The 13,499-nt window shown below is 35.4% G+C and overlaps 2 protein-coding genes across 2 annotated transcripts; both read right to left on the reverse strand.

The window, feature by feature from the left end:
* Window positions 1-5,767: 5,767 nt before the first annotated feature.
* LOC122601593 (mannose-6-phosphate isomerase 1-like) lies at window positions 5,768-8,993 on the reverse strand. Its single transcript, XM_043774346.1, has 5 exons — window positions 8,494-8,993; window positions 8,104-8,271; window positions 6,702-6,914; window positions 6,326-6,592; window positions 5,768-6,232 (listed from the first exon to the last, which is right to left on the reverse strand). Exons 1-5 carry the CDS (start codon window positions 8,929-8,931, stop codon window positions 5,918-5,920), a joined length of 1,401 nt encoding a protein of 466 aa, XP_043630281.1. The 5' UTR covers window positions 8,932-8,993; the 3' UTR covers window positions 5,768-5,917.
* Window positions 8,994-11,073: 2,080 nt separating this feature from the next.
* Window positions 11,074-13,014, reverse strand: LOC122601582 (ribosomal RNA processing protein 1 homolog). Its single transcript, XM_043774335.1, has one exon. The coding sequence runs from the start codon at window positions 12,951-12,953 to the stop codon at window positions 11,268-11,270; it is 1,686 nt and encodes a 561-aa protein (XP_043630270.1). The 5' UTR covers window positions 12,954-13,014; the 3' UTR covers window positions 11,074-11,267.
* Window positions 13,015-13,499: the final 485 nt, after the last annotated feature.

Genomic DNA, 13,499 nt, shown 5'->3' on the forward strand with positions numbered 1-13,499 from the left:
CAAGTGTATTAGAATATACAATTAATTTTTCTTCTTTTAACGGCAATCTATAAGCTATAGATCTATTTCTAAGCTATATGATCACCATACAGTATTCAATCTTTACATCGGTTTAAAATGTAACATTAACTTTCATACTGACCTTCACATCGAACATTATTACCTCTAATCATTCATATTGAAAGCTCAACTTTATAACCATATACTTTATAATTACAATACACTTGTTATAAACAGCTAGCTAAAAGCTGGATGTGAACCCATTCACTTTGATATACATGTTCATGACGACTTTCACGTCATAGATCCAGTTGCGTTTAATTCACCTCTGGATCCCGATGCGAAAGAGCTAGCTAGCCTTCACATTGGCACCATGGAGGCTGTTAGAGATCGATCGGTGATAGATCTTATTCTAAGCTTGCTAGCTAAAAAGTTATCATCGATCATCTCCCCTTTCAAAATAATTATATATATAAGAATAGACAGTAGTTAAATCGATATATTAAAAAAAAAAGGTTTTGTTCGATCAGATACCTAGGCTGACGAATCCGTTTAACAAAGATCGATGATCAACATAGTCTTGGGGAATCATCTTGACCATTTCTCTGATCATCCTCAATCAATCTTTACTAGGAAATTAAGTTTCAAGTTTGGAACCTCTTTGTAAGAAGACATAATGTCTGAATTGATCGAACACTATACCTCAGCTCTTCGTTGATGGTTAAAAATGAAAGGGACAAAAATTAAAATGTAGAAGATCGAGCTAGAAATTAATAAGCGAGGTTTAATAAAGATAAAAACTAGCTAGCTAATAATATATTCACAAAGGCTATTTAACATGAAACCAAAGTAGAATTACTATACAAGAGCGTGTGCTAGAACACACAAATCTAGAACCTGAAATCAGTAGATACCAGATCTAGTTACATATATGGTTTACCATATTATTCCATGATACGCGCGAGTACATATTTTACAAGTAATGAAGTAGACAACTAGCTAGCTAGTAGGACTAGCCATTAATTAATTAGTTGTTTTTTCCACCACCACAAGAAGTAACTATATCATTAACAATCTGTTTTATGACCCCGCCTCGTGGTGGCACCGGGTCCTTCCCTTCATTTGTTAGTGTAGTCTCGCCCGAAAACCTCATCCTCCTTCGGTTCGTGTTGCCGCTGCAATGAACTAACTTGGTTTTGGGCAGCTGAAGTAGTATATATGTAGTGGAAGAATGAAGTGAGGAGTGTAAGATAAGGTTACCAGCCACATGATTATATAAAAAAAGAAAAAGAAACTAATTGGTATGACATCATCAAGAGGATGCAGTGGTGACGTCAAATGTAAACCGAGAGGTATATGTGAATTACATGATTTTTTTCTACGTAATGAAAGTTTCACAACTTATTATAATATTTTTGGTTAAAAATATAATAAGTTCATGAGAAAAATATACCCGATATAATTATATAAGTGGTTTTATAAATATGATGGTATTTAATTCTTAAAGAGTTATGAGATTTTTTTTTACATATTTATAAGGAAAAGTTATGGTTGCGAATAACATCATGTTATTAGTAGTTTCTAATAATTATATAACGAATAACAAATAATTAAATAACATGCTAAGCATATAAATCATCTCAAATTTATAATTTATCTATTATTAAACCTAAACCTAGTCATCTTGAATTTATGGACAAAGTCCCTTATTGTATTTATTGTTCCAAGTTTAATTTCTAAAAAGATCTTAGCTTAGACACAAGACACTTGTTAAAGATTTAAAACATTTTTATATTGACGAAAGGTAATATGACTGGGGTAAGGGTTCCCTCAAGTTATAGTAACTTGAGGGGTCAAGTTAAGAAGATCTCAACCCTTGATTTAAGATTAAAGGTCAACATTCAATAATCATTCTTGAATCCTAACTTTTGATTTTAAATCAATGATCAAAATCCTCTTAACTTTACCTATCAAGTTGGAGTAACTTGAGGGGATCTCTCCCCATATGACTGTACATGGTATATTGAACATGTTTTCACAAATTTAATTTGATTAGAAGAGACAAGTATTTGTTTCTAGAAGCAAAACTTAAGTATTTAAATTTATTTAAAAGTATTTTCTGTGGGTATTGTTCCATGTTTGAAGATTTTCGTATTTTATTCAAAAAACCGAAATTATAATATATATATATATATTAAAACAAAGTCTAGAAAAACGTGTAAAAAATAGTATATTTTTTTATTTTTTTTATTTTCACCACATAAGTTTCAATCTTTACATTTTTAACATTAAACTATAATACTTTTTATTCTACTTATTTTCACCACAAAACTTTCAATCTTTACACTTTTAACACTAAACTATAATATTTTTTTAGTAATAGTATATTTTTTATACTTTTTACTTTCACCACGGAAGTTTCAATCTTTACTGTAACAACCGTCTTAGAAATGTTCTAAATAAGTTCTTTGAAACGTACTTTCGCTATTAGAACGGCTAGACAGTTCAATTTATTTAAGTTCTTGACGTGCTGTAGACCAAAATTATGTGCTTATATGAAGGTCAATTTGATCTTAATTCATGATCTACATGATGAATTCATGTTTAAGTACGATGAAATACTAATGTTCGGTTCGTAAACGTTCGTGTTCATAAAAGTTCTAGTTCAAAATGTTCGCAAATAGTCCTTGCATTTATTGAGTTCATTTATTATGGGAACGTATAAATAGAAAGAGATGGAGAACCCTAGAGAGAGAAACAACCATTCTTCATCTTCCCCATCTTTCCTCTCTCTCTCTAAAACACACACTTGCAGCCACCAAAACACACACACAAAGCATCTCTTGATTTTGGATTGTTAAATCAAAATCGTTTGTACTTTTAGCATCTTTGTGATAATCAAAACATACTTCTTGAATCAAATCTCAGGTAACAACAACATTTTATGAGTTTTTGATCAAATTAAAAGTGTACTTTTTCAAGTTCATGTTCTTGATGATTTGGTCCAATTTTGATTGAAATCGTGTTAATAGTTAATGGGTTTGTGTCTAAATGTGTTTAATAACATTTGTGTGAACAAATTTGGGTCATAACATGCTTTAATCTACAAAACTCATTTTTGAAAGTGAAGGTAAAACTTGTTCTTGAGTGCCACGACTTGTTCATGTTATAAATGGTCTTGAAATCATTAAAAGTGTTATTGGTTAATGTTATTGTTCATATATGTGCTAGTGCTATGTCCAAACAAATCCTGAAATCGATCTAGACCTTCGTATTGTGTACTTGTGCTTATTCAGCCCGTTTGGGGAATGGGACGGTCCTGAATGGGACGATCTTGGCCCCAAGATCGTCCTAGGGCAGCCCATTTTGGTACCTTGTGCTTGATCGTTTGATCTTGTGTGGTGTTGTGATGTGTTGGTACACTTATTGGGTAACTAATCCTTTGGATCGGTTTCGCTCAAACATTTGTTCTTGAACTAGAATGACCTTGTGCTTTTGTTCTCGTTCTTGGAAATGGGACGACCTTGATTTAAGAGTCCTTAGGATGATCCTGAGCTTGTCTAATTGAAACGATCTTGAACCTTAATACATGAAACGATCTTGATCTAGTTGAACCCAAAACGATCTTGAGCTACCATTCCTGAAACGATCTTGAGCTACTATTTCTGAAACGATCTTGAGCATGCTACAATGAGACGATCCTGAACCAGAAACAATGAGACGATCCTGAACCAGAAACAATGAGACAATCCTGAACCAGAAACAATGGGACAATCTTGAACCATCTAGGACAACCTTGCTCATTGAAAACCCTAGAACGATCTTGTGTAATCAGAAAGCAACTCGAACTTGTTCTATAACTTATCTTACTTAACTTTAAACGATCTAATCATGTACTTAATCACCAATCAATACTTAGCTTCATTATCATTCGATTAATCACATTCAAGGCTACATTTTGACAAAAGAGCTAATTCCTAAAACGATCTAGAACAACGTACATTGTGCAAACCCTAATTGAGTACGCTAAAGACATGTTCTATCTTAATTATTGAAGTACAAGTTCTATGAACAATCAAATTAAGTTCTTAAGGATAAAGTTCATTATTTAAGACACGTTCAACTCATTAACATTATAATCACTTATGAGTGAGTTCAAAGACGTTCAGAACGAGTCCAGTTCGAGTACTTAAAGTTCATTCAAACCCTTTTGAGTCAAAATGTTCAAAGATCTTCAAAGGACCAAATCATCAGTTCATCAAGGACATTTCAGTGATTAATTAATCACAAGAACTAATATACGTACTTATTTATGATCAATGACATGTACTTAGGCTTCCATCAAGACGTACTTGGAATGTGATAGATATAATCTATCTATCTCTGTGCTTGTTCTCTGTGCTTATACTACTGTGCTTGTATCAGATCACTGTGAGTTCACTAATTCCCTTTTCGTACATTTTGTTCAAGTTCTTTATCGGGGACTGAAAAGCATGAAAACTATTTTGTACTTGTACATATGTTCTTGAACTATTTTACGTACTATATTATGATCTTGAACTACTTATGATATGATTCTTAAACTGTTTAAAAGAGTATTTAAGTCTTGAATGGGCAGGATCTTTAAATACATTTATACTACCGTACTTGTTCATTATTATGTTCTAGTTCGTACTTGTACTTGTTCAGTTCTTGTTCACTGCTATCAATTCATATCCCACAGTTCAGGGATTGAACCGTAGGTAATTATGGACAGCGCTGTTTAGGGTAGGCCCACCCTCATTCTCCGCAGTTCTGGAGGATGCATATTACTTGTTCTTGTTCTGATCTAGATCTTACTTGACGTACTTGAACTTATGAGCATATCTTTACATTACAGTTCAGTTCTGGCCAATCGGGTTAACAATGACAATATATATATATATTTACAGTTCATTATATGTTCTTGTATTGTTCTTACTATTACAGAGTACTTATGTTAAATGTGCAGATCATATGACCTAGTTCTTACTTTTCTACTATTACAAATTACTTTGGTTCAACGTACAAATCTTGTGATCTTGTTTTTATTATACATATATACATATATGTAAACTAAAACGTACTTGATGTGAATCTCACCAACTACTTTCATAGTTGACCTTTTGAACTTACATGCTTTTCAGGCTAGGATTATAGATCTTGTAGCATAGGAGTCTTCATCCTTTAAACTCATTCATTTGGCGATTGTTCGAGCATTCAAGATCAGAAGTTGTGAAGACTTTCCTCTGCTTGTTCAATTCAAGACTTCAGTACTTAAAAGACATATCTCGTTTATACTACAAAATAATATCCTTTTAACCATGCACTGTATTTAATATAATAAATATCAAATGTATTCTTTTATTGAGGACAACTTTCAAGGAATTCAAGAGACCATGACTAGAAATTTTTAATGTGCATCATGGTGTTTTACATTTAAAGATAGCGACGTACTCATTATCTTCCCGGAAAATATATTTACTGTATCATGAAATACACTAATTGACAACGTTTTTGAGAGTAGCAATACAATTACCATCGAATACGACTGACATCTTGAGTGTAAAAACACATATGCCAATTAGCTTCATTCAAGTTGGGCCAAAATCCTTAAATAGATTACGTATCCAATAAATCAGACCACTTAAATAAATTGAAGCAACACCAAATTTACCCCATCCGCTTTATATCATGTAAATTCAATTTCAACCCTTAGATTCTATCTGATCTCATTATGACTCATGACTTTTCTTTTTTCAGAAAATCTAACACAACTATGCAATAGAGCGCGAACAAAGAAAACTCGTTCTAAAAACATTTGGTCACTGGTTTTAAAGTTTAGATACAAAAGAATCAACTTATTGTACCTAAACTTTAAATACACCTATTTATCCCCTCATGGGTTCATAAGGACCCTGTTGTTCACTCCGGCTCTGTATAAGTGCAACTCTGTGTCCGTACTTATACTTATCTCCGTTCCAGCAGGTGCAAACAAAGCATCTCCTTCCGACACTCTATCTTCACTCGAATTTGTGTGCATTGACCCTTCTCCTGATATAACCACAAAAACCGATGGACCAGGAAGAGCAGGAAATACAACCAACCCACCTTGGTTCAGCATACAACGGTCAACCTCAAATTCCTCAAAAGGTGGTGTGTATCTTCGTACATATGGATTCACAGGAACCCCTTTCAATATTTCAGGTAATCCCTGATATTACATGATAACATAAGTTACCAATTATTACAGCATTTGACTACAGTGTATATATGTGGACTTTTGATGCCAGGTTATCAAGTATACCTGCTTATATGTGAGCATGGAACAAAGGATTTTGACATCCATGTATTTTGGAGTAAGGCCAGCACGCACAACATTATCTGAAGCTGCCATGCACTCGATACACTCGCCCTTTAGATATGCATGAGGTTCATTTGCTCCTATGTATAAAGCATCACCTGGTTCGAGTTTTACTTGATTAAGGAGGAGGGCGGCAAAGACCCCGACATCATTGGGGTACTGCTTTTCAAGTTTCAGCACAAGTTCCTCCTTGCTAGTTAACAGCCTTGTCTGATCAAACACATGAAAAGCGAAATTTTTATTACCTAATATAAGTACAAATAGTATTGATAACTAGTTACTTTCAAAACAGGAATAGCAGTATTTATCTGGATTATACCTCCTTTTCTATACTTAGACGATCAACTAACTTGAAAAGTGCTTCAGAAATCACTTCTCGATTAACTGACATGAGTTCAGTGAATATTGCCTGCAGAATTCGCTCTTCTTTGACCTCCCCATTGTACTTGTCCATAGCTGGGATTTGGTCTGTACATGCATTGCCAACCACTTCCTTGATCTCGGGAACATTTTCAAGCACAACATCAAGTTCCTAGCATAAATCAAAAGCATCTCTGAGTACATTATATCATATCGAACACAAAAAAAAATTTGAAAGCAGAAAGAACTATTTACAAGGATCAAATTTCAGTCTTCGAACCAACAACAGAGAACTATTTACAAGGATCAAATTTCAGTCTTCGAACCAACAACAGAAAGAAGTATTTACAAGGATCCAATTTCAGTCTTCGAACCAACAGCAGAAAGAACACAAGAAAAGAAGGAGTATCTAAACGTAATTATGAATATGCTCAGGTTAAAACGGGTCATACTATAGTTACTCACTAGGTTGCCAGATGGGTGATCGGGTTAGATTGGCTAACACGTCAACGCAAATTGGTTCAGACATGTCATTTTTTTGTATGGGTCAAAACAGGCTGGATCGGACCAAGTTGACCCATAAACATTTTAAATACTTGGAATAAACTATAAATAGTTGATGCATTTACTCTGATCAAAATCAATACTTCTTGCATTGAATTAAAATTTTGACAACTTCCACCCGTTTGACCTTTTACCCGTTAAGACCAACCCCGTAGAATTTAATCACAATCTATATTTGTCATTAACAGCTAAAGGGGTCAAAATTGCATCCACTAACCACTACAAAATCGGGAAACAACAGCATGGCCATTAAACGCTAGTAGCCTAAAAAGTATAAACCACCACATACCGTATCAGAGGACAATCTGGGCCAAAAAAGTCTTGATACACAAGACTGGTTCCAAAAGAAGAAGGTAAAATTCGAAAGCAAGCATATACATGTTACCTAGACAGTAAAAGAGACCAAGTCCTCATAGGTTCTCATTAATTGAAGTACCCCATGTATATAGGCCCTTCAAAATTAACATATATGACTCCCCATTCAACACATGGACCAAAACTTCAGATAAAAGGATATTATGAGCAAATATATATGGAAAGCCAGCATACTACTCATTGAATATAACACGAATATAATGATGTTGGTACTGACCCAGAAATAGTAGAAAAAATGACCCACTATAGGACACAAGGGTCATGACTTAACAGTAAAGAAAATTGTGATCAAGTTATTTGGAAACACAACAATTTGTTAAATAGCCAAACACATTCTATTATTTAGAAGAACCATTTATGGTACATAGCTAAACATTTAAATGACCTGCAAAAAATTAACTAAACAATATATTATAATTTACCTCAGCACTAATAAAGCCGCATAAGGCCTCAAACTCGGTTAAGGCCAATGCCATTTCAGGCTTGTGGTTTGCATCTTTATACACATTTGGTTGCAGCTTATGAAGGAAGCCGGCCAATTCCTTATCCGGATGGGCTTGTATAGATAATGATCGTCCAACTGAAAGAACCTGAGACACAAACACTTCAATTAGTGTTAAGATATGACCAATATAATAAGTAAACTTGTATTGGGAAAGTTAGTTTAAAATTAAGCATTATTCACTAAACAATTCTATTAAGATTGCGTGTGAAATTTAAATTTGACTATCATGCATTATAGGTAATAATAATAGTAACAAATATAGGTAATAATAATAATGAATAATGTGAAGAATAATTTAAGGAATTACCTTGAGCAAGAAAGGAAGATCAAGTCCTCCCCACTTGTCAACAACAATATCACCCAAAGCCTTCCTAGGATTTTGCATAATCCAAGATTTCAGACTCGCATTATTTCCATCATCTTTTTTTTGCACAACAAAAGACGGTCCAGAAACATGAGTTGCAATCCAAAACTCAGCATAATGTTTCTTTTCATCAATCACATCACATCCACTGCTGTTCTTCTCATACAGCCTCGCCACGCGAGAATCGTGCCCAATTCGACCCCACTCGTAATTCTGAACCCAACACTTCAGTTTCAACATCTTTTTTTCTTCTTTCTTATCATCATTCACTCCATGAGTCTCCATTTCTATGTAATGTAATGTAATGGCCGCACTTAGAAGATTTTTCAAGACCAATATATAGAATAAGAAGGATGAAAGTGTATACATAGTCGTAGCCATAAATATAGCAGCGGGTCGGTGGGCTGGTGGAGGATGGTCATCCCCGTGGGCAGTTCTATCGGAAAATTTGACTGTTGGGCCCACTAACTAAATGCAAATGGACCTACTCTGTGAATCACATACCGTGTTAATTTGGCACATTTTTAGTGGTTTTGTGATCGCATATGTGCTTACGTGGCAAATTTTTATATCTAAATATTATATTCTTTTGTTACATTTGACTTTACAATATCTAGATTTGTAATTGAAAATGTCAAACAATCAAATATAAATCAAATAGTTATCCAATCCTTGTCATGTTATATCTTTACCAGGAAGAAACGTTATAAGGCTATCTCCAATGCTTAAGGACGCGGCTGCCACATCATATTTTTACAAATCCTTATACATCCTTACAAATCCTTATACATCTTTACATATCCTTCAAATCTTATAATTTTATCTCCAACCATATAAACATCCTTACATATCCTTTTACCTCCACTAAAAACAAAAATATATTAGGTAAGAACAAGTAAGGGCATAACCTCAGGTAAGGACATCTTTCAAAAAATCCTTAGTTTTAGACAAACTTCAACGGCAAAGGATATCCAAGGACACCTAAGAGCACCCTATTGGAGATTACTTAAGGTCTATCCCTTAAGTTAAGAAGTGGATAAACTAAGTCGTTCGGGCTTAACTTAAAATAAAAAAATAATGATTCCAAATTTGTCTTACGCAAGGTTTATATAATGAGGATCGAATCATGTGTTTCAAAAACAAGAGGTTTTCGTCTCTTGTCAAGGATGATATGAGACGTCTTAGGCTGGTGTTATTGTGGGTGATCGGGTGCTTGTGTATTGTCTGAGTTGTATAGTGTATCACCCTATCAGGGCCTTTTTGGGAGCGAGTTGTATAGTTCATCACTCCATTAGACAATAAACAGGCCTTTAGATATCAGAATTACATTAGACAGTAGACAGGCCTTTAGTAGATAGGACGCCTTTAGTAGATAGGACTTAAGGCCAAATTCACTAGCTCAAGCTTTGGTGCCATATTCAAGGCATGGTTACAAATTTCGGGTTGGTCAAGATTTGGGCCAGAATAATTCAGAAGAGGCTTTTCGGCCGGGGGTCCGTCTTAGGCTCAATTGTATCCTCAACTATGTTCTACCTCTTCGAATATTAGTTAAACAAACCAAAGATACGCCTGATATAGCGATACCAACACAGAATTTCATAACTAAGACTCGCAAGACCTATCGAAAAATATTATTGAGAAAACCTGCATCGTCACATATCCATGGCTGTGTCTCCTCTTAGTAAAACTTTGATCTTGAATTCACCGGCCTTAAATTTTTCACTTTGTTTGTAAACATGTAGACGGGGAGCAGAATCATGAAGACAAACTCAAATGCGGGACAACCAGATGTGGAAAACTGGAAATATGGGTATACTTACATCTATACCACTATAAAATTTCACTAATATACTGCTAAAAGGTCAAAAACAAAATGCATATGAGCTGGGAAGCTAAACTATATCAGACTTTTTTTCCCATAAAAAACTGGTACTCAAGCCATCAAAGAAAAATACCGTAAGACATACCGTGTACATGAGAGTTAAAACAGGAAAGGTCCTGCAGTAAAATAAATAGAAATTGACAGATGGCACAAGGATTCATACCACGCGAACCAACTTTCAAAGAATCGCATATAACATAAGATAAATTGAGGACTTAATCAAATCCAGATACATAGTCGGAAACAAACATATAAATAGATAGATAAGTAACAAAACACCTTTTATACTTAAATAACACTGTAAAGAATAACAATCGAATCAAGCAATTTTCAAGATCATTGGTAAAACATAACTTGAGTTAGAACACCAAGGAACAAACCTGTGCTACTGAACAGAAGTTGGATAAAAAACTAAGCGACCCTTCTGTGGCCACGGACTGGAGCGTGCAGAATTAGTCAGCCAAAAATAAAATACTCAAGACAACTGATTAAGTGACTAGATTACTAATGGACTCTTATATTCCAGCAGCACAAATATACTCATCAACATCACGCCATTGTATATGATTATTTCAAAAGATGCAGCAGCTGTAATGCACAAGTTCAAATGCCAGGTCCAGGTCTAATAAGTGGGCGCAAAATCAAGAATCATTCAGTTTCACATTCATTTAAATATCAATCAAGTAATAAACTATAAGACTACAAAGTATAGAGGATACCGTCTGAATTTAAAGACAAGCACCATATAATTAAGAAATATCAAAATTAAAAAAAAAAAAAAGAAACAAAATTCAGAAAAAACATTCAATAAAGATTCTCCAACCTTCTTCATAACTCAAGTAGAAATAGTTTGCAGCTTCCTCAGGCGTTTGATGGCAGAAGTGGTCTTCACCTTTCGAACCTTCTTCTTCTTCACCCTTTTTACAGCAGGATGCATTTCCCTAATTGGGCCAGGGGGTACCCCTTGTTTTAAGGCACTGCCTCGGGGGGTAACAGATGGTGGGATTCTAAGACTTTGAGGAGGCAGTGGAGTCTGCGGCTTCCAAACCAAGTTGTTCTTGATTGAAAATCTAACTCTTTTTGCACTTTTTTCACCACTCTTCATGGCAGTTCCTCCTTGTTCACTCAAATCAGCATTATGAGACTGGCGTGCCTCTGCACTCCTCACTCTTTTTCTCTTTTTCGGAGCTTTACTGATAGTCATCGTAGATAAATCTTGCAGGCTTGACTCACCGTCTTTATCCAAACCCTCTTCATCGGCTATCTTTTCGAACTCCATCTGAAGATTCGATTTAAAGAGCTCTGTAAACGTTACATCACTCCCGTTACTAGTCACCCCATTGCTTACACTCTCTCCATTGGCAACAACCACGGTACCGTTTTCATTTTCTTCCATCATTTCATGTTCTTGACTATCTGAACCGTCCTTCACAGCCTTACTCTTCTTACCCTTCTTCTTTTTATTTTTCTTCGATGCCTTTTTCGCACCACCTTCATCGCTCTCAGCCGCTTCCAACAACAAACCAGAGCCATCTTTCCACGCATCATCACCAAGAATCGGTACCAAATCAGGAACCTCTTCATCACCATTCTCAACTTCAACATCCGGAAACGAAACCTCAACACCAGAAGCTCCCATCTCCTTCTCCAACTTTAAAAACTCCTTCTGCAAACCAAACAAAACCTTCCTATTCCCTTGAAAACACTCGCTTGACGACCCCGTCTCATAACACATCCCCGCAAACCCCATCTTCAACGCAACCGGTCCCAAATTCACAACCTCGCTATCCACATCCTCATCACTTTCCCCATTCTTCTTTATCTCAAGCAACGCCTTCCCAAACCCCAACAACTTGTCAAAAACATTCCCCTTAACCTTCCCAACCAAAACCTTATCTCGGCTAACACTCAAAACCCCAAAAAACACCTTAAACAAAACCTCATAAACCTCACACGTCACCGGCAAATACTCTTTCAACTCATCAACAAAAACCGACACAATATGATAATTCACACCATTCCCCAAAAACTTCCTATCGTTTGCCAACAACGACTTGTCTTCGTACACGTTCATTACCCGTTTACACAAATCCAAATCCCAACCATTCAGTTTCATCAACTTAAAACTAGCATTCACAAACCTCCTAATAAGCAAATAAAACTTATCTAACCTAAGCACATCAATACCAGACCATTCTCGCCTAACCGTAGTTAAAAACACCGATAAATACGATATCGAAACATTTATATCTAGTTGTAACAACAAAGACGAAAGTTTATCTATGAGATTAGATTGTACCGGCGCTTTATCGGCATGCCAGATGCAGTAAAACAGACCTTTCCATACTCTTTTCATTTCATCGTCGGAGATTGAGAGCTGCGACGGAAGCCAATTGGTGAGTTCACGGACTGATTTTGACCTAGCGGCGGTGCTGCAGGAAGCTAAGCTTCGAATTAGGGGATTGGACGGCGGTGCTGCCACGACGGCTGGTTGATCTGTGACGGTGGATTCTACCTCCATTGAGGAATTTGAAACCCTAGTGTTTTTGTTTAAGTGGCGAAACTGAAACCCTAGTTATTATGTATGTCTATATATATATAAAGTGCCAGTGGTGTGTTTATAATGTACAACTACTGTATGTACATTAAATTGAATACTGCATTGAGTTTAAGAAAAGGTTATATTCAGTCCTTATATTTATTTGTTTGTTTAAAAACAGCTTAGTGAACGCCAAAACAACTTGCTCGACTTACCTCGGTTTTACCCTAGATGCGAGCTTGACTCCAATAAGTGACGTGATTTGTGGGGTTTATCTATAAACCTCTTGAAGGCCGGAGGCGGGTTGTGTTAGAATCCACCCTTGTAAGATGGAAAGTTGATTCCCTAAAAACCTATCTCTCACTCACATTTGAGTTAAAATGACTATCTGCAATAGGTAACCTAAATATTTACCTTACGAAACTAATTGTTAGAGCTTGCGTTTGAATCTTTTGTTTTTAGCTTTTACTTAGATCTTGTAGATATATTTTGTTAGAATTTCATAATTTCATGATGTATACCTTTTGT

The sequence above is a fragment of the Erigeron canadensis genome, chromosome 1 (assembly GCF_010389155.1).
Source record: "Erigeron canadensis isolate Cc75 chromosome 1, C_canadensis_v1, whole genome shotgun sequence".
Classification (NCBI taxonomy): domain Eukaryota; kingdom Viridiplantae; phylum Streptophyta; class Magnoliopsida; order Asterales; family Asteraceae; genus Erigeron; species Erigeron canadensis.